The sequence below is a fragment of the Peromyscus maniculatus genome, chromosome 8 (assembly GCF_049852395.1).
Source record: "Peromyscus maniculatus bairdii isolate BWxNUB_F1_BW_parent chromosome 8, HU_Pman_BW_mat_3.1, whole genome shotgun sequence".
Lineage (NCBI taxonomy): Eukaryota > Metazoa > Chordata > Mammalia > Rodentia > Cricetidae > Peromyscus > Peromyscus maniculatus.
This window is the reverse complement of record NC_134859.1, coordinates 924,943-952,081: the sequence shown is the minus strand read 5'-3', so window position 1 is coordinate 952,081 and position 27,139 is coordinate 924,943. Positions and strand designations below refer to the sequence as shown.

The following is a 27,139-nucleotide window of genomic DNA, read 5'->3' as shown; positions in this document are numbered from 1 at the left end:
CTAAGGCTGTTGGCCATAGGCTCAGCGTCATCCCCGTAATGTGTCCAGTCCCTGGCAGTGTGTGTGCCATAGAAATGAGCTGGTGTTCTCCCCACCCCACCCCCCAGAGCAGGCAGTTCTAAGGTATGGATGATGGGGCTACCCTGTCATTGGCTACCTAGAGTTTTAATGGCCTCCAGAGGTGTTTTGAATATGCATAATATTCTTCAGGGGCACTAGAGCCCAGCACAGGAGCTCTCCTCTGCAGCCTGTTCCAACTGAAGCTGTCTTCTGGAACATTCTGCCAGTGCTTTTACAGCATGATTAAATTGTGTCTAGGACTGGGAGATTACAGAGGCATAGGGCTGTTTTAAACTATGGTTGTGTACTTTTGCCACCTTTCTCTGTCCTGGCTGTCCTGGAACTTGCTATGTAGACCAGGCTGGCCTTGAACTTAGAAATCTGCCTGCCTCTGCCTCCCAAGTATTGGGATTAAAGATGTATGTCACCACTGCCCAGCCCTTTGACACTTTTAATCTGCCTCAGGATTTTAGAGGTGTGTCTGACTCTTAGGTCAGTGGGAGATTATCCTCTGTAGATAAACCCTGCCTCCTATCTTTCCTGAGTCCATTGCACTAATGTTGGAGTGACTTCTGCATCATGACAACTCAGAGTTGGACTGGCCTTTTTTATGCCATCTCTAAGAACAAGACTTCATCCAGACACCATAGAATAACCAGAGTGACTAAAACATCAGATTGAGATCGCTGGCGGACTCTCCCTTGGGATGTGGAGAAATCAGCACAGGAACTGCAATGCCAGACTCTGTCTGGTCTGGGGTGAAGCACTGCCTCATGCTTGGTGAGAAGCAGTGAGAAGCAATCACACACTAATTTCCAGAGCTTAGCGGCCTTCACTTTGCTACTAACTTATTTTCTAGTAGATGGGGCAAAACTGGCCTTGAATTGGACCTAGAACTTTGAGTGCTACTGATATTCACAAAGTGGTTTTAAGCTCTGTGGCTATTTGTTCCACTCACACATTCTAATCTGGAAAAAGATGGACTTTATTTTTTATATTAAAAAAAAATAATAAAAAAAAAATGCCTGCCTTGCTATTGTGTTTGGTTCTTCCATGGCCCTGAAGTTAGTTGTTTTTTTTGTTTGTTTGTTTGTTTAGCCAAGTAATAAAATAATGGGATAAGTGTTTTTTGTGTGGGTATATGTAGTTGCTTGTGTGGATTTGGGGACACGTGTGTGCACATGTATGGGGATCACAGGTCAGCATCTGGTATCTTCCTCAGTTGTATGGGTGGTGTATGTAGGTGTTTGGGTGAGTGTGTGGGACACATGTGTGCACAGAGGTCAATGTTTGGTGTCTTATTTTTGAGGTAAGGTCTCTTACTAAACTCAAGTTCATCTAACAAGCTCAAAGAATCTCCTTTTCTCTGCCCTGCAGGGTAGGGTTACAGAAGTATACCATCTTGCCCAGCTTTTATGTGGGTACTAAGAGTAGTTAGGACCTCATGCTCAATCTGTTCACACTGAATCTGTTCTTTAAAATTTTCTATTGAAGTCAGCTTTTCCGCAGCTATTTGGGGGAAATGTTTGTATGTCATTCCAGTTATATTAGCATTTGGTAGAAGGATTGGCTTTTTCAGTATCCGTATTCTCTGTCTCATTTTTTTCTTTTCTTTTACCCTATTGAGTTGGGCTTTGGAAAAGTTTGTGTGGACTAGAACTTTTGCAGAGCATGTCTGCCTATAGTGCTATAATTGGGAATTAAAGGGCCCTGGCCTGCTTCTATAGGGTCTTCATGCTAAGAACAGTTTCTTAAATGGTTACTGGGGGTGGGGTGAGATAGCTTTGGACTTATGGTCATCCCTGCCTCAGCCTTCCATGGGCCACCATGCCTAGGTGTTTGGGTTTTTATTTTATTTTTTTAAACAGATCTGCTTGAAGATGAATGTGTTTTAGAGGCAGATGTAGCCTGCAAGTCTGAAATATTTATTTTTAAGTCCATTGTGTGTGAGCCATAACACTTCTATGAGTGTATGGCAACACTCATGTGATGTCCAGAGTACAGCTGTCTTTATGTATTTGAGACAGGATCTCATTATATAGATCATGTCATCCCAGAACTATGTAGCCCAGGCTGGCCTTAAGTTTTCAATCCTTCTACCTCCCCCTCCTAAGTCCTGGGAGTACAGGCATAACTCCCCTGTACCTGATGCCTGAAGGTAATTTTATACAGTAATTTTAGTGTGTCTGGGTTTTGATTATGGCCCATTCCATTTGGGATTTTCCAGTGTTGGTGGATAAGAGTCTTCAAAGGTTTTTGGGACATTTGGATTTTCAGACTAGATACTCAACCAGTACAGAGACAGGTTTGGTTGTAAAATGCTCTCCTTAGTACCTCAGTTACACAGCCTGGTACACAACCTTCCAGCTGCTCATGCCCAGTCAGGCATGTTGTATGTCCATGATTGTTTCCTCAGTTTATGAAAGAAATAAAAAGTTCATAGGGTCACTGAGAGGATTAAATAAGAATGTCCTGCCCCATCCTGCAAAAGACAACAGCTTGACAGAAGAGCCAACTCCATTCTCGTGACTTATAACCTTTTATTAGTGAAAGTGTCCATGGGTACAACCTGGGTGCAATAAGACAGTGTGATCTCTCTGTTTTCAGCCCTTGGAGCAGTGTTTCCTTTTTAATTCACATGACAAAAATAGTCACTTGGTCTTGGTGAACTGTGTGTGTGTGTGTCTGAGGTGTGGCAGCCAGAGGAGAGGGGAATTTTCAAACAAGGGCTTTCCTCCCTAACTGGAGTGGTCAGGGAATGATTTGGGAGTGGGCTGGGGGCAGTGGTACCCATTTAGGTAATTGACTCATTTCATGTAAACAAAGTTGCTGGTGACTGGTGACTGTGGCTATTTTCCTAAAACCTATCTTTGCATCCCACGGAATGCAAGGTCTGGCCTGCATCTCTTATTTGGGTTTTGTTTGATAGCACATCCTAAAACCTGAATTCACACCCTTTGTGTAGGGCTGTGGGGTTGGGTCATGGTGAAGGATGGAGTGATATCTGCGGCAGAGTCTGCTGGGTTCTGCTGTCTTTAGTGTTTTGTTTTCCCTGCCATGGTGTATAATTCTGAATTTATTCACTGGCTTTGGTTCCATTGAAGTCTGAGTCCCGAGCGTCCATTTCTTCTTCAGAACCATCTGTGTTTTCAATAACTCTACGTCCTCCAGCCCTCCTGGAAGGAACAAAGGAGGCCTCGTTTCCTCGCCTATGGGTTTTAAGCAGAGAATACACGTGTCGTTAGTAAGGAAATCTCCCAGCAAATTGGAAGAGGTTTTTTTTATCAAGGGCTAAGACCAAACACACATTCAACATGAATGAATGAGTCACAAACAAATTCAGGGTGAGTCCCAGCCAGTCTTAAAAGTCTGGGTGGTTCCATTTATTCAGTTGGCATGGGATTATTGGCTTTTAAAATATGTCTGGTTTGGTCATTTAATAATACTTAGGATTCTGGTCTGCCAGAGTGTTGAAGGCCTGGGAAGAGAAAAAGGACAAGGTAGGTGGAGAGTAGCTGACACAGGCCTAGTGAAAAAAGGTACTGTTTTGTCTGTAAGATTTCTGTCCTTTGTGGGAATAATAAAGGCATGGTTTTAGGTTTTCAAAATGGACTCCAAAGGCAGAATAGAGAGAGAGTGACACAGAGGACACTCCTTTGTTGAAGGGAAACAGCATCATCCCCTTGTGTGGAACTTCCTATCCTGAGTTCTCCCATGGTAGAGAGACTTGAGTGTCTGCCATGGTATCTGCCTTGAGCGTGTATTTTCCTCACTGTGGTCACATGATACATAACATAAAGTGGATGCTCATGAACATTTAAAGTTGTTAGTCTGAGGTGTGTGTTTGTTTCAGTGGGCAGGGCAGCCATGGGGCTTCACAACTCCTGTCTTCAGCCTCTGGCCTGCTCCCTCCTGGCTATCCAAGGCCACCAGATTTTATAGGAAGGGCTAATTATATAGAGTGTGGCTTTGGGTGAGAGGAGCAGGTGGGAAAAAAAGGGAGAATGGTCGGTTTACTTACAGCTAACATTTGCTATTTCACAGAAGGTTATGTGGATGTTCAATGACACAACACATGATCTTGTTGGGCACCCACCAGCACAGTCCTGTTTGACCTGAATTTGAAGACAGGTGCTAACACAGTTTAGTACAGTTAAGAAAGCCAATGTTGGGTAACAAAAGCAACTTGCTGGTCATAGGAAGGCTAGAGGGAGAAGCCATGGGGCTGTGTGCCCACCACTGACCCGTTCTGTAGCCCAAGGAATAGCTCAGACAGATGACACACCAGAGGCATAAGCAGGCCCAAAGGTTATGATCGGCAGGTCGGGGAACTCCCAGTGTGAACCTTTCGGGGTTTCCTAAGATGCAGTGATCAGGAATAAATACTTCAAAAGTTGTAGCCACTCCCAAAGTAAGACACCCTGGCCAGCTTCAGAGGGTCGCTTCAGAAGGGCCACTTCCTTGCCCATTTCTTCTCACTGCTGTGGGTCAGAGAGAAGGGGCCTAGAGTGCAGTGTGGAGAGGTGACTGTTAGTGGCCCTCTCCTCACAGCTACGTTTTTGCTTGGGAACCTGAACCCAGTGGGTGGTGGCCTGGGCTGGAAACTGTTTAAGTCTACATTGAGGTTCTAGTCACTTTGTGTCTTTTGAAAGTCTGTGCTGACTCAAAAGATTTGTCCCTTGACCTCAGAAACAAGTCATGCCCTAGTCATCAAGAGAGTCTTCAGGGGCATGGTTCCAGTGCAGGAATCACTATTGGAGGGTTCCAATCCTATTGGAGTGGTTCCAAATCCTAAACAAAAGGTTGATACCACATGGACAGTGGTGGCACACACTGTTAATCTCAGCACTCGGGAGGCAGAGGCAGCTGGATCTCTGAGTTCAAGGCCAGCCTGGTCTACAGATTGAGTTCCAGGACAGCCAGGGTTACTCAGAAACCCTGTCTTCAAAAACAAAAACAAACCAACCAAACAAAAATAAACAAACCAAAAAAAGGTTGATACCAACTCTCAGTTATAAGAAATAAGGGCCCTGCCAAAGGTTTTCTTAAAGGGCCTCTCCTCCTGGAGGGCTGTGAGTATTTCCAAACTCTTGGAGTTGACTCTAGGCACTATGAGTAGAACAGGCCTCCAGAGGAGAGTGGAAGCCTCTGCTATTTTGCCAGGACATTGTTTCCTGTTGGCTAGAGAAGGCTCCTCTGCTCCCCCCTCGAATCCTTGGGGATGCTCTCTGTAAAACCTCAACCAGCTTTAAGTATTTGGCAGCAAGAGCAAAGCTGAAGTTCTACAAGGAACAGGTAGATACAAGCAAGGGTGTCCTTAGCCTCAGTGTGGGGGACTGGGAACTCTATTGAGCCTTTGTTGCCTGGCTACACCATACCAGGAAAGAAAAAAAAAGGTGCTTAAAAATCAGAGAAGCAGAGACCCCTTATTGACAAGGGCCCCATGTACTTTGAGTCCATTCCCCTGACCGTGAAAATGTGCAAGCCCATGAGGCCTCCAGAAAAGGTTCCTACAGGTAATGTCCAATTCCCACCCTCATGTACTAAAAACTGGGCAGTAAGCATTAGCCCAAGATCAAGCCATTTGAAGCCCTGGCATCTGTGCTATGTCAGGGAGTGCTCATGTCCTTTGGACAGGACAAGTTTAACCATGAGTAGATGCTGTGCTGTGGTCAATGTGGCCCTGTGTTTATTTTATTCTGGACTATGACCCAGGCCAGCCAGATAGAAGCCAGGTCCATTTTCTAGGGGTTATGCAAAGGGGAAGGTATCTCACCTGTACAAGGAAAGTGTACTGCTGAGCATCCTGACAGTGTATGAGTGGCCTCAACATGCAGCTAAGAACAATCCCTGCAAGGGCTAGGGCTGTAGCTCAGTTGGTAAAGTGCTTGTCTACCATGCATGCATAAATCCCTGGGTTCCATCCTCAGTATCACATAAAACAGTGTAGTGAAACATGCCTGTAACTACAGCACTTGGGAGACAGAAGCAGGAAGATTTCTAGCTAAGGTCACCCTTGTCTACATAGTGAGTTCAAGGACAGCCTGGGTTATATGAGACACTGTTGCAAAACAACAAAACCAAAACAAACAAATAAACAAAAACAAAGCATGCAGACTTTTAAAATCTAATGGAGATGTGATCAAGGTGTTTTGCTAGAAGCCATGTTTGAATAAATGCCAGAAGGAAGGACAATGACTCAAGAGATGAGGTCTGTTCCTTACATTCACAATTCTGAACTAATCCAAGCCTTCAGATTGGGGGATCTCACAGAAATTTGCAAGGACTTGGAAAAGGGAGGACACAGGGAAGGAGTGCTGGGCACAGAAGAATGGGGACAAGGAAGGGGTGCTGGGCAGAGGAATGGGGACAAGGAAGGGGTGCTGGGCAGAGGAATGGGGACAAGGAAGGGGTGCGGGGCACAGAGGAATGGGGACAAGGAAGGGGTGCTGGGCACAGAAGAATGGGGACAAGGAAGGGGTGCGGGGCACAGAGGAATGGGGACAACATGACAAACAGGAGCTGCAAAGCTAGAGACACAAGATACCTGGTGGCTCACTGCGAAGTTTCCTGTGAGGGGGGCCCTCTGAAACAGAGAGAGTCCCCAGAGGTTACCATCCACACTTGGGAGGGAGCCAGTTAAGTATGCTAAAGGCACTAGCTTCAATTGAGTAATGAAAGGTACTTCTAAGTCAACATGAACCAGAGAGCCAGCCTGGAGAAACTGGCACTAAAAACAATGACAGGAACTATTTAAATTTCTGTCCTCATGAGTCACGTGAGAACCACCTAGAAATCCTGGCATTGTACAAAGGTAAGGAAAGGCCAGTCTGAAAGGCCAGTGTTGGACCAGATGCATGTGCAAAGTATGTGTGCTGTGTGTGGATGTCATCTTCATGAACACTATCTATCTTGTTTTTCAGACAGGTTCTCACTGGCCCAGAGTTCACCCACTGGGGTAGGCTAGCTGGCTGAAAAGTCCCAGGAATACTCCTGTCTCTGCCTCCCCAGAACTGGGATTCCAAAATGTGCCACCATGCCCAACTTGTTTTATGGGATTGAACTTGGGTCCTCATGCTCAAAGAATTACCAAGCAAGCTACTGCCCTAGCTCGGTGTCTGTTGGCTTTGGCAGCTAAGTGGGAGGTGACGAGCAACATGGCAGATGTTTCAGGCGTGTAGAAAGCCATCCACCTGGCCAACAACACTGTGAAACTTGCTCAATGGTTTCTTGTCTGCTGATTTCTTATTTGATTTCTTGCCACACAGCTTTAGGGTGTGAGCTCATGTGTCTGTGCACCTAGACTTAGAGAATGTGGTACATACAAAATGGTTTGGTTCTATCTTGGGCCTGTACCACCACAGGTCAAGTAAGTGGACAGAACCAACAGAGATGGTAAACATGACCTCAAAGAACCATTAAGCCTAAGAGAGAAGAGAGACATCAGTACAGGGGCAGATAGCCCTGCCACTCAGGGCACATTCTTTGGGTCATTGTGGAAACAGCTCTTGTGTATTGAGCCTTCAGCAGGGGAGCATCTCCTATACCTTTCCTAGACTGGAAAAGTTGGGAACAATGGTTTCTAGCCTGTCAAGTAGGAACCATAACATTCTCATCTTGAGGGACTTGAGGCTTCTTTCAAAACAGATCACTGAAAGTAAAAAGATGAAAAAGAGACCAAGATGGAACCTGGGCAGTCCAGTGCATAGTGGGTTTGTGATGGAGAGAGAAGGGCAGCCAGGGGAGTAAGCCCTGTGAGGCCCAGGGAAGAGGTCCTGTGATGGTCACTCTACCACGGGCTATTTGCAGCCATGTTGTAGCCTAAAGAAGGCCCATTGATTGATGCTACCTGCACATTGTATGTGGAAAGCGGTGGCAGAAAAGCAGGATTAGGATTTTCATTTAATGGAATAACAGAAGGAGAGTGAGACAGCACCCAGGTGCACACAGGGGATGCAAAGCTGATGAGGGCCAGGTTTAACAAGGCCTTGGCTCTGCTACAAAGTTCAGCACAGATGTCAGGGTGATGTAGGAGAAGACTGGTGTGTATTTCACTATCACTTCTGTTTTCCAGTTAAAAAAGAAGTGAGGTCATCAGTGGAAAGTGAGATGGGAGATAAGAAATCTACTTGTTGGGGAGATTTGGTTAGCTATCAGCACACTCAGAATGGAAGTGGCAGTGGGCTGTCATCTAGTTTGTGTCTCGGCTATGCAGAAGGTATTAATTACACTAGAGTTGGGCCTGGCACCAGCCTAATGAAGCCAGAAAAGCAAGAAAGGGCTACAGAGTGATGAGGCATAAAGGGCAAGTGCATGGTTGACCATGGAAAGGAAGCTGGGGCCACTGGGGGCCATGGAAGAAAACATGGAGGGAGCAAAGAACACAGAGCTAGCTAGCTAGCTACCACTGGCAGGATGCCCACAGTGCAGTTAGGAGTCTAGAGTCTCTCATCACATCCAAGAGTGCAACAAGATCAAGGGACAGAAAGCAAAGCTCCTAGGATATTAAAATCACAGAAAACAGGAGGAAGAGAGGCTAGAAGGCTGGAGTGTCCAGAATGACATGGTATAGAGCGGGAGGCAACCTTGACCAAGAGGACTGAACCCAGTCCCCACAGTAGTGTGGGCAGGGCATCTTCATGAGGGGCCACCTGGCAACTTCTGGAGACATTTGTCACAGTGTCGGTAGGTGGGCCTGCTGAAAACCTTATGTGTATAGCCAGGCCCAACCCTACCCGACACAGCAGTGTACTGAGGGTGAGAACCTGAGATAGAAGGCTCAAAAAAGAAGATAAGAAATGAGGGTTGGATCCTGCAATGAAGGACAGGCTTCTGGACTAGTAAAAATGTCCAGTGAATCACAAAGGTGGGAGGGAGTAGAAGGCATTGTTGGGTATAGGGATGCAGGGGAGTGGATGCATGGGTGTAGGGCAGGCACTTCAGGCTGGCCAGCCCACTGCCAACTGCTCCCCCCAATTCCTCACCTGAGCTTGCTCTTGAGGGCATTCACCTCTCGGCCCATGGCCTCGTTACTCTCAGTAGCCTCATCTAGCTCCCGCTGCAGCTTCCTGCGGTTGGCATTGATGCGCTGGGACTCCTCCTCTGCCTCTTCCAGCTGCCTCTTCAGCTGCTTGACCTTGGTATTTCCTTTCTCTGCCTGCCAAGGGAAGGACAGTGGGTCAGCAAGGCTGTACATGTGGGGCCCCAAAGCTCTGGGTAAGGCCAAGACAGTGAGGAAGGGGCAGCAGCTGTGGCTACCTGCTCCTTGTACTGTTCTGCCATCTTGCGCTCATCCTCCACCTGCAGCAGGACCTCCTTCAGCTTCTTGTCCTTTTGCTTCAGTGACTTGGTAGCTGCCTGTTTCTCTCTGTCATAGAGAGGAAAGGAAGGTAATTTCAGATTGAGATGGCATCCGTATAGTTGGTATGTTAACTTAGACATGGCATCCCTGTTGCATGTCTAGGTTAAGGTGTGTTACTTTTGTTTATGTTGCATTTGTTTAATTTTGTGAACCTGTGTTACTGTGCCTGTGTAAAACACCTGATGGTCTAAAAAAGAACTGGCCAACAGCAAGGCAGGAGAAAGGATAGGTGGAGCAGGCAGGCAGAAAGACTGCATAGAGGGAGAAATCTGGGAATGGAGAGGACTGAGCAGCCAGAGAAGGAGGAGGACTCCAGGGGCCAGCCACCCAGCTACACAGCAAGGCATGGAATAAGAGTAAGTTACAGAAGTAAGAGAATGGGAAAAGCCCAGAGGCAAAAGGTAGATGGGATAAGTTAAGGAAAGCTTGCTAGAAACTAAGCCAAGCTAAGGCCGGACATTCGTAATTAAGAATAAGCCTCCATGTGTAATTTATTTGGGACCTAGGTGGCAGGTCCCCAAAAGAGTAAAGCCAAACAATACATCCTAGCTTCCTTAATCCCCAAATCAAGAGTCACCCCAAAGAGAGCCAGATGTAGAATAAAGAAAGGTGAGGTATCAAGGCATAATACAGCCCACTGACCTAAGAACCTCTTGTGAAGAAATGAGCCAGCCACAAAAGGTTTTCATTGATGTGAGATGCCCCCACAGGCAAATGTTTGATACCCAGCAGGACAGTCTGTTTTGGCAAGGTTGTAGAACTTAGCTTTAGCTTAGTTGTGGGTCATGTGGCTTAGCTAGCTGAATGGGTCAATAGAGGCAGGACTTAAAGCTGATATTTGCTTCTGGTTTAGCCCAAACTCTGATGCCTGATCCACCAATATGTGAGAAGCAGCAGCTGTAGGTGAGCTGACCCCAAACCAAGCTGCTCCATAATGCCTTTCCCACACGAGGAACCCAAACAAACCCTGTCTTAAGTTGCTTTTGGTCAGGCAGCTTGTCAAAGTGAGAAAAGTCATCAATAGACTCAGCATGAGCCATCTCAAAGCAGACAGTTATAGTTGGGGATGATGGGGAAGGAAGGACAAAGGGTGATTTTGTTGTTGCTGGGTTTTTGTTTTTGTTTTTGAGATGATGCAAATGTTCTAAAAATATGATCATTCTACACATCTGCAAGTAAACTAAAAATCACAGGATTGTGTGAATCATCCAGAAAGCTGGTATAAGTAGCTCAGAATCTTTAAAACATTAAGTTGTAAAGGTACTGTGACTCATGATTAAGCAAGAAAGCTTTCTTGTGTCTGTGGGCTGGTGGTTAGACCTTTCATGTACCTGGTGGCAGGCAGGCACCCATCAAGTCTGGCTCATGTCTGGAGGACCATCACCATCCTAACAGCAACTAACATTTGGAGGGGTTGCTCTTGGCTAGAGGCAAGCCTAGTACTTTGTGTCTCCATTCTGTCCTCAGCACATCCCTGCAGTGTGGCCACCAGTGAACTCCATTGTCATACTCCAGAAATGAGGCTCTTAGGGTAAATGATTTCCCCAGTGCTCCCTTCTGGTCTCCAGAAAGCTGAGACTGGAGCTCCAATGCCCCATACCTGGCCTCCTGTTCAACCTGCTCTTCCAACTGTGCAATCTTAGCCTCCAGCGCCGCAACAGTAGACTTGAGTTTGGCTTTGACGGCACCCTCTATCTCCTGCAACTTGCTACGGAGTTCCTTGTTTTGGCGCTCCAGCTGCTGCCGGGCACTCTCATTCTTCTGAGCTGCACTGCGCTCTGTGGCCAGCTCATTGCTCAGTTGCTCAGCCTGGGAAAGAGGAATGGCCATGAGGCAGAAATTATAGAGCTGGGGTGGGTATCAGAACAAGTCTACTGCCATGGGCCCCTAAGGCTAGAGCACCTGCATTCTCTCTTTCTCCATCCACTCCATTCCTCGTCACTCCAAGACTCAGCTCAGAAGCCTCCTGTGTCACCTTGACTGAGCCAGGGACCTCTTGTTCAGTTCTTCCCATGTTCCCTACCCCAGACACTGAGGGGATACAGGAAGGTCCCTGGCACCTATCACAGAGAGATGCTCAGGAAGCTTCCACTCCACAGAGGCACTAAGGACTCTTGGGACTGGACTGAGCAAAGAGCACTGAGGGAAAACACTAGAGTCATTTATGATGGCCATGTGTTGGAGGGAGCCAGATAAGACCCTGAAGGTCTGTCCAGAGTCTTCTGAAGATAGCAGACAGGTACAGGCATGCCACTAGTGGACAAGGAGGTTTTGTGTGTCAACTTGACACAAGCTAGAGTCATCACAGAGGAAGGTGCCTCAGTTGAGGAAATGCCTCAATGAGATCCAGCTGGAAGGCATTTTCTCAATTAGTGATCAATGGTGGAGGGTCCAGTCCTTGGTAGGTGGTGCCATCCCTGGGCTAATGGTCCTGGGTTCTATAAGAAAGCAGGCTGAGCAAGCCAGGGAAGCAAGCCAGTAAGCAGCACTCCTCCATGGCCTCTGCATCAGCTCCTGCCTCCAGGCTCCTGCTCTGTTTGAGTTCCTGTCCTGACTTCCTTCAGTGATGAACAGCAATGCTGAAGTATAAGCCAAATAAACCCTTTCCTTCCCAATTTGCATTTTGGTTATGGTGTTTCCTCACAGCAATAGAAACCCTAACTAAGATAAGGAGGAAGAATCCTGTACCTTATTCCCAGGTTTCCTCTCTCTCCTTCATCCCTGGAGCTAACACAAAGCAGACCTGTGGTGCATGTTACTTAGTCACTCTTGGGCTTCACTTAGACCCTGTCTCAGGAAACCCAAGGAACTTTGCTCCTGTGTGGGGAACATGGTCAAGTGGTCTTGCCTCGCTGTAGCCCCCAGATGGTCTGCTATTTTGAGTCTAGGGGCTGAGTGCCCAGTATAGGCATCCTGTGTAGGGCAGAAGCAGCCACCAAGAACTAAATGGGCACCAGACAGGGCAGGTTGCTTACTGAGTCCACCGTACTAACTTAAACGGCCCAAGGAGTTGTCCCCTCCCTTTCCCTTCACTCTAACCTCAGTATCTCCTACCTGCAGGGTGGCCTTGCGGACCCTGTCACTCATGGCCTCCATGTTGCCCTGCTCTTCCTCCAGCTCCTCCTCCAGCTGGGCGATTCTTGTCTCCAGGCGGCGCTTCTCATCCTGCAGTGTATTCCTGAGGGGAATGAAGCTGCCTTGGGGACCCATGGACCTTACCCAATTATAGGACACTCTCCCTGGAAAGGTGCTGTCTCAGGTGGCCCTGATTCTCTAAACAGGGGAAACAAGCTCAGGGGAGACTAAAGTCACCCAAGATCACCTTGTGTCATGGTTTGAATATGAAATGTTCCTCACAAACTCATGTACTGGGGACTTGGTTACCAACTGCTGGCCTCTGATAAGTGACTAGATTCTGAGGCTCTGGCTTAATAAATGGGTTAATTCCTTGATGGATTCAAAACATAATGATTTTCCTGGATGATGAGAAGCAGGAAATGGAGGTTAGTTGGAAGGAGCAGGTCACAGTGGGGTAGGGTAGATGGATGTCCTTTGGGACTCCACTCCCTTCTTAAATTCCCAGTTTCCTGTCTGCCCTGAGGTGAACAGCCTCTTCAGCAAGCCCCTGCCACCATGATGTCCTGTACTAGCCTGACCTTGGACTGAATCCTCTCAGACCATGATAAGCCCTTTCTTCTTTAAGCAGCCTCTCATGTTTCTGAGCCATAGCAGAGCAAAATTAGATACAGCCTGCTAGGAAATGGTGAGCCGGGACTCACATACAGACCAGCACCAGCTAAGCCAGAGTGGGGCAGGAACAATGTCTGTCTTTGCCCCTGCCCCTACTCACACAGAATGAATGAAATGACACATTTCCAAATCAGTGAATGGGAAGGCTGTGGGGTAGATCCTTTTCCAAGCCCCAGTCTGTTCTGTCAGGGCTCTGGTTTGTTGTCATTGAAGTGAGGGTCCCTGGGCACATTCATGCTGGTTGTTCTCTCACCCCAGGTCCACCTGCCTCCCCTGCAGCCTTACCTTCCCGCCAGGCTGCTGGCCAGCTCCTCAGCCAGCTCCTCCTTCTCCAGGTCAGCTTGCTTGCGAGCTCTCTCAGCTGCTGCTAGGTCCTGAAGCAGAAGAGAGAGGCTCTAGCTATTTGAAATGTAGTTACCCTTCTGAGCTCAGGGAGGCGCTCTTCGCTCTTTGTGGGAGGGAGGGACACTCATTTAGAAAGAAGCTGGCAAAGGGAAGGAAATCTGTGTGTCTGAGCCTAGGGGAGCAGTGTGGGTCCTGCCACAGCTTCATGAGAGAGGCTGTCACAGCAGGGAAAGCTGCTACCTCCTGGAGCTGCATGAGGTCTGCTTCCAGGCTCTTGGCTTTCTTCTCATTCTCTTTTGAGGTGGCAAAGATCTCATCTCTGGAGGCACGGGCATCATCCAGCTCTCTCTGGAAGTCCTTCATCTGAGCCTGCATGAGTCAACAGGACAAGCAAGACCTGTTTCACTCACCTGATTCTGCACAGGGAGACTTACCTCTGCATGCCAACCCCTTGGAATTTCCAGTTTATCTTGGTGTATTCCTGAGGCTCGGCTGGGCCCCAGGCCTCTAGTGTTAGAACCCTCCATGTGAACTGAGGAGAGTGGACAAGAGCCCAGGAATGGTGCCTCACTCAGAAAACAAACATCTGTGGCTAAATAGTGGCACAGATCAGCTGGTGGCCTGCGCCTCTGACAGAGGCAGGGTGCTTCCAGAGGTCTCCACACTGATGCACCTGGCCTGGGGAGCTGCCTCTTCTTCCCCCTACATTCCTTCTTCCCTGAACACAGCATCACTCACCTGCAGTTTTCGAAGCTGCTTGATGGCTTCTTCCCTCCCTTTGATGGCCGAGTCAGCCTGAAGCTCCAGGTCTTTCAGGTCCCCTTCCAGCTTCTTCTTGGCTGCTGCCGCCAGAGCCCTCTGCTTCCGTTCATCTTCCAGTTCTGTTTCATACTCATGCAGCTGAGCCAGGAAGAAAGGCACAGGCTACACGGATGCCCCTCAGAGCCTGGGCTCACTTAGCTACTCCTTGAGCTCCCAGGGACTCAGAACAATCTGGTGGGGTTAGGGGTGTCCACTGTTTCCACCAAGTAGGTTTTAGGGGCTGAATTTAGGTCATGAATCTTGGCAGCAAGTAAGGATGGAGGATGGGGTTGTCCCCAGTCACAGATGAGAGCTGACTCACCTGCCGCTGTAGCTGCCTCCGCTTCTCTTCATTCTGTTCATCTCGAGCCTGGAGATCTCGTTCAAACTGGCCCTTGAGGGCCTGCATGTTGACCTCCAGCCGCAACTTGGCATCCTCAGTGGCCTGCAGCTCATCCTCCAGCTCCTCTAGCTGGGTTTTCATCTCTTCCATCTGGGTCTCCAAGGCACGCTTAGATTTCTCTAGCTCATGCACCTGGAAAGCAGAGTGGGTAGGGCCTTTGCTTAAGTGAGGCTTCACCCTCACGGAATGGAGGCTCATGAGACTAGAGCAGTGGCCTAGGCTGCTAGAATCTGACATGACTCCTGATGTCTCAGCCCCTGCTGCTATTCCCTAGCCTCCTGTGCCCACAGCAGACTGATGCACCTCAGTGAGGCACCAGGTGATGAGATTCAGAACCACTTACATTCTTGCCCACATCATCCTTGGAGCTGACCAGGTCTTCCATCTCAGCTTTGAGCATCTTGTTGGTCCTCTCCAGCTCCTCTTTGGCTTCCAGGGCCTCCTCGAGGGCCCGGGCTAGGGACAAAGCCTTTGTTTCCTTTTCCCTGGCCTCTGCTTCAGCTCGGTCCCTCTCATCAGCATATTTTGAAGAGATGTTCTTTTCCTCAGCTAACAACTGAAAGAACACAAGGCTCAGAGGTATCCCCAGCATACTTGAAGCTCATTGAACCCCAGATGTGAAGAAGCCCTGTTACACTGAATGTGCCCAGTGCAAGTGCAAACAATTTAGATACACGTGGAAGTCAGTTAGGATAATCTTACTTTCTTACTGCTAGATCAAACTGCCCATTGGGCTAGCACATCCACTACTGAGGACAAAGTGACATTGAATGATGTTTTTGTTGCATGGCCACAAGTATCTTTCTTACAGAGATAGCTCATGCACCATCCTGAGGGTGTATGGTTATGCACATGCTTGGAGAAAAGTCAAAGATGACTTTGTTTCAACTTAACACAAATTCATCTGATGGAAGATGGAGCAACATGTTACAGATCGTATCACCTGAAACCAGACTTGCAGAATTCAGTAGAGATAGATGAGCAGCAGGGACCTTCTAACAGCATGGGGGACACCAAACCCCACAGAATATCAAAAGGAAGACGGTGAAACACAACTTCTAACAGCATGGGGACACCAAACCCCACAGAATATCAAAAGGAAGATGGTGAAACACAACTTCTAACAGCATGGGGGACACCAAACCCCACAGAATATCAAAAGGAAGACGGTGAAACACAACTTCTGGCCCTCTATTGGATAATGAAGCCATGGCTGCAAATGACTGTTCAGAGCAGCAGGGCTGCTGGGGAAGGGAGGAACCAGGGTGTCAGCCTGTCATGGGGAGCAGTGAACCCTGAACCCCTAGCATTTGGACTCACAGCACAATCTGTAAACTGAGTTTTAGAATAACCCTATATTACATATAAATAGTGTTTAGTAAGTATAGGTAACATATATTAGAGCTAGTATTTAGGAGTTTGGGTCATAACAGGTGCATTTATCAGAACAGTGTGACTGCACACTTAAAGGATGTATGCTTTGAAGCGTATGTAAATTTACCCCAAAGATATAAAATAATAATAATAATAACAATAGTGTTTTGAGACAGTCTTGCTATGTAGCCTAGCCTAGGCTGACCTTAAATCCATAATCCTTCTGCTTCATCTTCCTGAGAGTCAGAATTTCAGGCCTGTGCCACCATGCCTGACTGCAAAACTATTTTTAAGTCTTTTTTTATATTTATTTATATTTATTTGTGTATGTGTGTATGTGTGTGCCACAGGATGACCAGAGACAATTTGTGGAAGTCTGGTCTCTCCTTCCGCCAAGTAGATTTGATTTTTGATTTTAGGGACTGAATTTAGGTCATAAATCTTGTCAGCAACTTTATAAGTTGAGTCATCTCACCAGCCAAGTATCATATAATATGTAATGGGACATGTGAAGGGAGAAGGGCACAGATGTCTGTGATTTGCTTTGAAACTCGCCCAAAAGATTAAATATGTTGGGTTGCTGTGATTCATCTTGATTATAAATAACTAGGACAGGGCTAAGCATGGTGGCGCACACCTTTAATCCCAGCACTTGGGAGGCAGAGACAGGCAGATCTCTGTGAGTCAGAGGCCAGCCTGGTCTACATTACAAGTTCTAGGCCAGCCAGGGCTACATAGTAAGATCCTCTCTTCACCCCCCACTCAACCCCAAAGAAAGTAGGACAAAAGGCATGTGACTGGTTCTGGCAGTGACTACTCAGTTGCTTTAAATTTCACATAATGAAGCATTTGGGGAAAGTGGTATTAACAAGCATATACTTTGAGGGAAGGGGCTGTGCCTCAGTTGATAGAATGTTTGCCTACCATGCAGGTAGCCCTGGGTTCAGTCCCCAGTACTGCATAAAACTGAGTATGGCACACCAGTGACCCCAGCACTCCAAAGGTGGAAGCAAGAGGACTAGAAGTTTAGAGATTGAAAGTCAACTAAAACTGCATAGTGAGTTCAAGGCCAATACAGCCAACAGGAGACCATCTAAAAAGAAAAAAAAAAAAGAAAAGAAAACAAAAAGAAAAAAAAAGAAAGAAAAGTGGAAATTAAATAATATGTTCTGAAGAACAGGTGCTTGAAATTACTTCTAACATCCAGCAGTGCTTCTGAGTATTCACTGAGTGAGTGGGATAAATGACCCTCATTTTGTTAGGGATTGTTCCAGCCCTTAAGGCTATATCTGTGAGCAGTTTTCACAGTGTTTGTGCCTAGAAAAATCTCAATGTTAAGCATTCTGATGTGTTCATGCCTTGACCTAGTGGCCCTTATATGTCATAGCCACCTAAGATGAGACAAGATAGCCTTCCACTGCTTCCAGCAAAGTCCAGATGAAATTCAGACTCCCAGCACCACCACAGTGCCTCACAGAACTGACCTCACCCCATGTTCAAGGACAGGACAGTGAGCTCTCAGCCCTACCTGATCAAATTTCTTCTGCTTCTTTTCCAGATTGGACACTAGTTGCCGCTGGTTGTCCAAGTCTACAACCAAGTCATCCAGCTCCTGCTGAAGCCTGTTCTTAGTCTTCTCCAGTTTGTCATAGGCGGCAGCCTTTTCCTCATACTGCTGGCTGAGGCCCTCCATCTCCTTCTGCAACCTCTTCTTCCCCTCCTCCATGGCCTCCACGGTGCTTGCGAAGTCCTGCAGCTTCTTCTTAGAGTCCGAGAGCTGAAATGGCCAAGAGTTGGGCCCTGAGAAGTGAACCCTCTTCCTCCTCACTGAGGCAATGCAACAGCAGAGGGAGCGAGTGAGCAAACAAACCACACAGGCCCAGAGGAGAGGAGAGGACCCATGGGGACTCCAGAGAAGAGTCACAGCGACCCTGTAGGTAAGGAGGGGACCCACTGTGGGCCCCAGAAGAGAGGTGAGGATGCACGGTGGGCCCCAATATGCTGTCCATACCTGAACATTCAGGGTGGAAACATGGCGCTCCAGGTTTTGCTTGGCTTCCATCTCCTCATCTAGCTGTTCCTGCAGGCTGTTCCTCTCATCTTCCAACTGACGCAGCTTGGTGGACACATTGAGCTTCTGCCGAGTTTCTTCTTGAAGTAGCTCCTACAAGGGAAAGCATTCATGGCGGTCTCAGGAATTCCCCCCAAGGAAGCAGGCACTCCAGGTCTCCCAGGTGGTACAATAGGATACTTACTTGAGTGTCTTGAAGCTGGGATCCAAGGGATGCCACATCCTTGGTCAGTTTGATGGCCTTGCCCTCTGCCTCATTGAGCATACCTGTGACACTCTCCACTTCATTCTGAGAAGGATGAGAGACTGGTGAGTTGAAAGTCATATGACACATCAGCAAGAGGAGCTTTTTTTATTCAGAGTACATCACACACCTTTGTGGGATAGGACCTGTGGTGGTCAGTGACAGAAAATGCCCAGGAAGTGAGAGACAACTGTGGCTCCTTCTAGAACCATCAGCTACAAGTTGAGAATCCTGGCCTAGACTGCAGTTCTAAGAACCTATCAGAGCCCCATCATATTGACTGGGCCCAGTTAGGATCCACCTTATTGGATTCCAAGTCTACACTAAGGTTGGCAGAGATGAGCTGCAGATCTCAGAGTCCCAGTGTTGAAAGTCACTTCTGACTCGTTCACTCCTTACCACTGGGGAGGAAACTGTAGGTAGGTCCTACTCTCACCCCTATTCATTGCTCTTTCATGACCTTTATGGCCATCACCAAAGAGGTGGCTGCTAAAGGCATGGAGCAGAGCCCCTTCCTGCATCTCTGCATTCTGTACCAGCCCTGGCAGCTCTGCACAGGTGTGCCTGGGACGTACAGCTGTAGCCCGCACCTCACTTTTTCCATTTATAATGAGGCTTTAAGTGTCACTGTGTATTGGAGTAGCAAACCCCTGTTCTCAACTTCAGGGAACCAGACCTGTGGTGTTTCCCTGCTCTCTAGACCTAGCTTGTGAGTACAGTAAGTATTTATCAAACTTGGGGCCATTTTTGGAAACTGAAACTCAGGCCAAATGTGTCTCTGAGGCTAAATCCAAAGATACACAGGCTCTATCATTCATCAGCTTCAGTTGCCTCTGTTACTTGGGATAAACACCAACATACATCTAATTGGGACATCAGGGGCCCTTTGTTATCTGGCCACAGCTTCCTTCTCTGGCCCTATTCTGTACCATTTCTCCTCCCAACTTGTCAGCACTGCTGGCCCTTGACCCCTTCTACTTTTTACATTTACCACTGGGTCTTTGCATATACTATTGCCTCTGCTTGAAAACATATGCATCTGAGTGTCAGTGCTCCTAAGGGCAGCCTTTCCTGGCCCCAGGCTGCCTGTATTTGCCCTTGCAGTATGATGTCTGTTTGTGGCCATCTCTCCCACCCTCAGCAGGCTGGAGTTAAGATGGCATAGAGACAATCTGTCTTCTTCCTTGTTCTTTTATCTCAGGATTAAGCACAATGCCTGGCATCCAGTAGGTGCTCAGTAAATGTTCACGAGGTTTTGACAAAAAGAATTCACACAGGGAATGCAAGGATGCATCTCAAGGAAGCCAATTCGCTGGCAACAAAGGGACTTGGGAGGCTGTGCAGAGGTCTCTTGCAGTAGAGCAGCTGCCCTTACCTGTAGCTTGTGAACCTTGTCATTCAGTTCAGCCCGGGCACGCTCCCCATCACTGCACTTGGACAGCAGCTCCTGCAGCTGCACCTCCAGCTTCTTCTTCTTGTGTTCCACCTCCTGCTTTGCCTGGCCCAGGACACGCAGCTCCCCGGCCAGGTCTGCGTTCTCCTTCTCCAGCGTCTGCTTGCTTTTGTCCAGGTTTGCTTTGGCCTGCCGAGGGAAGCAGAGGGAGGTGGGCTTGTCTGTTTCTCTCCCTGCCCCTCCCTCTAGTCTATCTCATCCAAGGGAAGGGATGGAGGGAGCATAGAACTTCTGCAGAACTCCTGGGATTCCAGTTCCCAGACTCAGCAATCAGATCTCGAAACACATCCAGAAGCCTCATCAACCTTCTTCCATGTCCTGCTCTGTATGGATTATCAAATTTTAGGACATTTCCCAGGAAAATATGGATTCCTAGCTCTTCTTTAACAACTTCATGTTCTGTTTTGTGTAATCCCAGCACTCAGGAGGCAAATCCTGAATGTGAGGCTAGAGTTATCTAATATGATCCTGTTTCAAAAGAAGAAATAAAGAGAAAGAAAAAGAAAGGAAGGCAGACCACAGTGGCTTATGTTTGTAATCCCGGCACTCCATCTGAAGCAGGTGGATTACTATGAGTTCCAAGATAGACTGGGCTTAGAATGAGATCCTATCTAAAAATAAGAAAAATGTGTGTGTGTGGGGGGGGGGGAGGTTGGTCTGTTTTCATATTTCAATAATTTGACTCCCAAAAAACAAACTAAAGACCTTTTCTCAAGGCAAAGACCAGCCGATCTAGGCGTGGCTGCTCTGTTAGTGGGGCAGTCCCGCTCCAGGTGGCTCTGACTGCCACCACTCTCTATTTTCTTTCCCATTCATTGTCTAATTTCCCCTGCTACTTCTGTGTTCGTTATTTTACCTAACTAGTTCCTATACATATGTGGGTCACCTAAGCAAAAAAGTGTTTGGATAAGAACAGGAAACAGGAGGAGGACTTCAGCTGGCAAGGAGGACAGAAGAGAAAACCATCCTGGAGTCTGAGAAAACCATCCACCTTCCAGACCCCCTACAACATATCTGGGCTACATAATTTCTCTAAATCTGAAAGCTGTGAATGTCATAGCTTTTTGGGTTGTAAGATATTTGTATTTATACATAAAGAAGCACCTTGGGGAATGGACTCAGACTGAACATGATTTGCCTACTTTTCATAGACATCGTCCCCACAGCCTGAAGATCATTTTATCAAGTATCTTGGTACACCTGCATTCCGACTATGACCCATCTCATGATCTGGGGTAGAATTTTCACTTGTAATGCTCAGAAAGTTCTGGGTTTTTGGAGCATTTCAAGTCCCAAAGTTCTAGACAAGAGTGGGTAAATTCTGCCATCATAATGTGGTTTCTGGGATGCTTCTTGAGCACACACCCTTTTGAACTGCTCCAGCTGCTCCGTGAGCTCCTCCACTGCCTGTGTATGCTTCTGCCTCATTTCCTGGACCTGGGCCTCATGGGACCGTGTCTCCTCATCCAGGGCCTTCTTCAGCACCGTCACTTCCTGTTCCCTCTTGGCTCTAGGGAAAAAGAACACAGTGGATGACACTCAGGCCAGAGACAGGGGTTTGCCTGTGACAGTACTGTGCAAGAGGACAAGAAGTCTCCTGGTACCCAGAGCTGAAGTTGTTCTTTGCTGTGTGAGCCATAGTGACTTGCCTAACCTCCCTAACCCCACAGTGTTATATCAGCTGTGAAACGAGGAGCATGTTACCTGCTCCAAGAATCTCTCAAGGATGGCAAACAGGCATAGAAAATATAAGTAAGAGTGTGTCTGTAGTCTGCAGATATCCCTTAAATATTAACACTGTTGGCTTTATCCAGCACTTACTATATGCCAGGTCCTAAGCTAAGATGTTTTTTTTCTTGAAACAGGATTTCACTCACTACATAGCCCGGGCTGGTCTCAAATTCACAATCCTTCTGCCTCTACTTCTGAGTGCTAAGAATGAGCCACCAAGCCTAGCTGGACCTGTTTTTCCATACACAGCATCTCATCTTCATAGCAACTCTATAAGGTAGCAATGTCATTTGCAGGCTAAGGGGGGAAGCACCTCACCCATGGGGTCCCAACCACTGTGTGACAGAGGTACAGCATGAAGCCAGCCTGGCTTGGAGCTTTTAGCCACTGCTCTGGGTCTTTCTGTATCTCCAGACAGGTGTGTGTGTGTGTGGGGGCGGGGCGCAAAAAGGTGGAACTAACCTTTGGTACATGTATAAAACCCAAAGTGTGGGGAATGCTGGGTTGCAGTTAACAGAGACCTTACCATAGGATATGCTCAAAAGGTATATATGCTCATTAAATGAATAAATGACCTGTGTTCACTAGAGACAGAATATTGTCTGGGATATGGTTGTTTGTCTCCTCTATTTACTTGTAGTGAATCTTAAGTTGGAGACCAATCTGATGAATGTTATTTTTTAAATTTAACATAAAACATATATACATGCACACATACAGAAGAAGAAATTATTTAAAAATCCTGACTAGGAATGGAACTGGAGGTATTTGACATCTGTTCTATCATTTTTAAGTTGTTCTTGAATTATGCACTATTGTTCTCCTGCAGATAAAACTAAACATACTCGTGTTCTAGGCACAACCAGGAAGGCCAGTGATTTCAGATCTGCTTGGAGTCAGTGGTCCCTGGGGCCCAGCCCATGCACCTGAGCTCCTGTTGTGTGGCTGTGCTGTCCAGTGTATCCTCCAGCTCTGTCTTCAGTGCCTCCAGCTCCTCCCCCAGGTCTCGTTTCTGCTTCTCAGCCTTGTTCCTGGCAGCCCGCTCTGAGTCCAGGTCCTCCTGTAGGTCTGAGACATGGCCCTCCAGCTCTCGAATCTTCTTTAGGGCATTGTTTTTCTGGGCGATCTCTTCATCAAGCCTGCCCGGGATGGAACACCCAGATTAAGACTTCACAGCCAAGGCTATCCAATGCCAAAAACTGTTCTGGGACTAGCTTCTGTGTCCCAAAGTGTAGGAGGCTCAGCTTAAAGAAAGCACTGGAGAAATCAGGATTATCAATCACATGGGCCTATTTCCTTCAATGGAAGGAAATGAATGATGCCACATGGAAAAGTGGTCAATCAACCTGGTGATTCTTTTCTTTTCTTTTTTTTTTTTAAGTATTAATTACCATAAGGTAATACGTGATTTAATTTTTTTTCAATTTTTATTGTATAACTTGTAAGCCTATATAAAAGAAAGGAAAGATAATGAATTATTTTGTAACCAGCACACAATTTTAAACAATCACCAGCATTCTGCCTTTCTGACTTCATTTATTCCTGACTTCTAAGTGCTGGGGTTTGTGAGTGTCCGTGAGTAACCACGCTAACCTGCAGCTCTGGCCTGTCTTCCTGCTTCAGAATGTCTCATTCTGAGGAACTGGAACCACAGAAGCTTTTTGCCTGCCATGACTGAGAATCCGTGTTCAGTGGCTGTTAGAGCTGATTGCTCCACAGAACAGGCCCGTTCTTCCTGACTGGTTTATCTTTCAGGCTCTCTTCCCAGCTCCCTATGTTTGTGTGGCCCCTTTGTGGGTCTTTAGTTTCCATTAAGACACAGGAGTTTGTGGCTTAGCTGGGCTTCTGGTCAGGCTGGTCAGACGAAACACCAGTGGGGAAGTAGGACACAGGCCAGAACTAAAAACCTGATTCTTTGCTTTTCTATTAGGAGCTAGCCTCCACCTGGATCCCCCAATATCCTGAACATTGCTTAGGCCCTGATACTTCAGTGAATAAAACACATCCCTATGAAAGAGGTCCCTTGTACTTTACATATTCCACCAATAAAATCTGTCCTTATGCTCATCACAGATCCTTTTCTAGGCCCTAACCCTGAGCTCTGTCCTGGTGCATGGTGGAGCTAACATCTGTTTATTTCCATGGCAGAATCTTGCTTATGGAACACAGGCTGTCCATAAAATTATGGTCCTCCTGCCTCAGCTTCTTGAGTGCTGGGACTACATGTATAGATCATCACATTCAGCTTTGCTATCCAACTTGACTATGATGAATGGGAAGGCCTAGGATGAGAGACAGGCAGGTGCTCTGATGTTGTGCTTACAGCCCAGCAGCTGCCAGAGAGATCAGGGTCTTTCTAGGTAACCCAGATGCTATTCCAGCACAGACTAATGCACTGGAGTGACATTTTTATTAGTCACCCCCCACCATGCACTCCAAATTAGAAAAGAGATGAGCCAGAAGACTAATCAAAAGCCCTGGGTTTGAGCCCCAGCTCTGCCTCTTACAAGCAGTGTGGGCAGGTACCTCCTCAACTCCCTAGAGGAGTGTAAGAGCATCAAGGTGTCTGAGGGTGCTTCTGGGAATGAGCTGAGCACACAACAAATGGGGCAGTAGTCATTTCCTGCTGCCATATCACAGGTTGAGGCCAGCCAAATGCCAGTAAAAAGGAAGCACAGAGGGAATAGGAGGGGCAGGAGACTTAGGCTGTGTGACTGGGAGAAATGTGGTCAGAGGCTGGGGAAGCTGCTGTACAGAGAGAGTAGGATGGGGAAGATGAAGGCTGCCCAATCTAGACATGCAATGTTTGTGATACAGACAGAGATGGACTCAGTAGGTGACTGGAAACTCAGAACTGGGGTTCAGATGACAAATTCTGGGCACCCCAGATGCTACAATACCATTGGAGTAGGGGCGCTGCAAAGAGGTTGAGTTTGAAGGGAAGAAAAGTTGAATGTGAGGTTTAGGGGTGAGAGCATAGTTGGGAAGGCTTCCAGGAGTAACATCCATCCCAAGGGCCTATGGCCACCTCAAAAAGCAGAGGGCCTCTGGACACACACACACACTCACACACTGGGACTGGGACACACACACACTCACACACTGGGACTGGGACACACACACTCACACACTGGGACTGGGACACACACACACACACTCACACACTGGGACTGGGACACACACATACTCACACACTGGAACTGGGACACACACACACTCACGCTAGGACTGGGACACACATATACTCATACACTGGGACTGGGACACACACACACACACACACACACACACACACACACACACACACACACACTGCACCTGGCCAGGGCTGCTTGCAGCTCCTCCTCTTTCTTTGCTAGCTGCATCTTGAGCTCCGCAATCTGTGCCTGCAGGTCAGCGATCTGCTCATGGAAATCACTGGCATCACCCTCCAGTTTCCTCTTCAGTTTCTCCAGCTCCTGTCGGCTCTTCTCCTCTTTCTTCAGCCTCACTGCAACAGAGCCAAGGGTACTTCAGCATGGGGACGTCACCAAGAAGAGACCTAGCTAGGCCTTTTTGCCTGGGCTGTGGACATTGCACAATCAGCCCTAGACCCTTTTTCAGTGTGTGTGAGTGTCCATGTCCATGTGTATCTGTGTGTGTATGTGTGTGAGTATCTGTGTGTAAGTGTGTATGCACATGTGTGTAAGGCCTTTGGAGGCAGAAGAGGCTGTTGGATCTCATGTAGCTGGAGTTAACAGGCATTTGTGAGCGACCTACTGTGGGTGCTGGGATCCAAACTCGGGTCCTCATGATGTAGTAGAAAGGACTTAACTGCTAGGCCATCTCTCCAGTCCCTGTGTATTACCTTTTAAAGAGGCCATATAGAGTAGTGGGCTTTGTGAGGACATTTCATAGATACACATGGTGGGAGTTTGCTTGAACTTGCCTCAATTATTCTCTCTTGTTCCTCCTTCCCTCCCCTCTCCTCCTGATCCCCTTTCTTTCTTTTCTCTTCCTTCCTTCCTTCCTTCCTTCCTTCCTTCCTTCCTTCCTTCCTTCCTTCCTTCCTTCCTTTCTTTCTTTCTTTTCTTCTCTCCCTCCCTTCCTCCCTTCCTCCCTTCCTCCCTTCCTCCCTTCCCTTCCTCCCTTCCTCCCTTTCTCCCTTCCTCCCTTTCTTTCTTTCTTTCTTTCTTTCTTTCTTTCTTTCTTTCTTTCTTTCTTTCTTTCTTTCTTTCTTTCTTTCTCTTTCTTTTCTTTCTTTCTTTCTTTCTTTCTTTCTTTCTTTCTTTCTTTCTTTCTTTCTTTCTTTCTTTCTTTCTTTCTTTCTTTCTTTCCTTCTCTGGAACTCACTTTGTAGACCAGGCTGGCCTCAAACTCACAGAGATCCGCCTGCTTCTGCCTCCCAAGTGCTGGGATTAAAGGTGTGTGCCATCACTGCCTGGCCTGGTCCCCTTTCTTTATTCAAATAGTCCCTCTTTCTGCTTCCTGATTTTTCTTTTTTAGAATCTTAGTCCATATGAGAGCAAAGATATTGTCCTTTCTCTCCCTCTCTTGTCCAGCCACTTGCCCCACCTTAACACCCCTTCCTTTCCACAGACCTTCAGCTTTCACATCCTATGCATATATACTTATTTAAAATCTAGACTCTGGCTGGGGGTGTGGCTCAGCTGAGTGTGGGCCTTGCATGCACAAGACTTTGGGTTCAAGTCCTAGCACTGCATAGTGGCCACCTGTAAAACAGCATTTGGGAGGTGCCAGCAGGAGGATGAGGAGCTCACAGCTAGCTTTGGCTACATACTAAGTTTCAGGCTAGCCTAGACTACATGAGACCCTTTCTAAAAATAAAGTAAAATAGGTCCAACAGGATGACTCAGCAGGTAAAGGTACTTGTAGCCAAGCTTAACAATCTAAGTTCAATCTCCCGGAGCTGCACAGTAGAAGGAGAGAACCAACTCCACAAAATCGTCTGTGACTTCCATGTGCATGCTGTGACATGCATGACCACACACCATCCACACACATATAAACACACACACACACACACACACACACACACACACACACACACACACACACTACATATGACACACATAAACATGCACACTCAATCAATAAATAATAAATGTATTTTTAAAGAAAATGGAAAATAAAATAATAAAACCATATAAAACAAAATATTAAAATCTAGATTCCACATATGAGAGGAAATATAATATTTGTCTTTGAGCCCAGTTCATTTCACTTAACATGGCTCCTGGTTCCACCTATTTCCTCACTTACCCTCCAGTTCTGAGATCATGGACTCATGCTTGCTCTTCAGCTTTGTGAGGTTTTTAGCCTTTTCTTCCTCCTCTGCTAGATTGGTTGTTAAGTCGCTGACTCTCTCTTCAAGGAGTTTTCGTTCCTTTAGGGGCAATGGGAAAACAATAATTGCAGTGGTTTTTATTTCTCCTCCATGGTTTATGTTTTATTTCCAGTAGCTTCTATATGAACAGTTTAAAGAAAATCCAATTCCTAATCACAGGCTCCAGGAGTTCCATATGGTAGAAGTTCTTTAGGAACTG

The 27,139-nt window shown here is 47.1% G+C and overlaps 1 protein-coding gene across 5 annotated transcripts in view; it reads right to left on the bottom strand.

Moving 5' to 3' along the window:
- Positions 1-2,586: 2,586 nt before the first annotated feature.
- Positions 2,587-27,139, bottom strand: part of Myh11 (myosin heavy chain 11) — a 100,246-nt gene continuing 75,693 nt past the window's right edge. For 2 of the 5 annotated variants that reach the window (XM_076577808.1, XM_076577809.1), the window contains 19 exons: positions 26,856-26,979; positions 24,912-25,083; positions 22,520-22,732; positions 21,228-21,372; positions 19,785-19,991; positions 18,350-18,454; positions 18,106-18,258; positions 17,623-17,871; positions 15,064-15,276; positions 14,640-14,852; positions 14,255-14,416; positions 13,757-13,885; positions 13,457-13,545; positions 12,476-12,599; positions 11,022-11,230; positions 9,319-9,427; positions 9,045-9,217; positions 6,608-6,646; positions 2,587-3,269 (listed from right to left, as the gene is read on the bottom strand). In XM_076577808.1, coding sequence (XP_076433923.1) covers positions 6,616-6,646; positions 9,045-9,217; positions 9,319-9,427; positions 11,022-11,230; positions 12,476-12,599; positions 13,457-13,545; positions 13,757-13,885; positions 14,255-14,416; positions 14,640-14,852; positions 15,064-15,276; positions 17,623-17,871; positions 18,106-18,258; positions 18,350-18,454; positions 19,785-19,991; positions 21,228-21,372; positions 22,520-22,732; positions 24,912-25,083; positions 26,856-26,979 — 2,820 coding nt within the window. In that variant the 3' untranslated portion in view covers positions 2,587-3,269; positions 6,608-6,615. Of the gene's footprint in view, positions 3,270-6,607; positions 6,647-8,790; positions 8,792-9,044; positions 9,218-9,318; positions 9,428-11,021; positions 11,231-12,475; positions 12,600-13,456; positions 13,546-13,756; positions 13,886-14,254; positions 14,417-14,639; positions 14,853-15,063; positions 15,277-17,622; positions 17,872-18,105; positions 18,259-18,349; positions 18,455-19,784; positions 19,992-21,227; positions 21,373-22,519; positions 22,733-24,911; positions 25,084-26,855; positions 26,980-27,139 lie in introns of all 5 variants that reach the window. The other 3 variants (XM_006983864.4, XM_006983865.4, XM_076577810.1) reach the window with 2 other exon arrangements.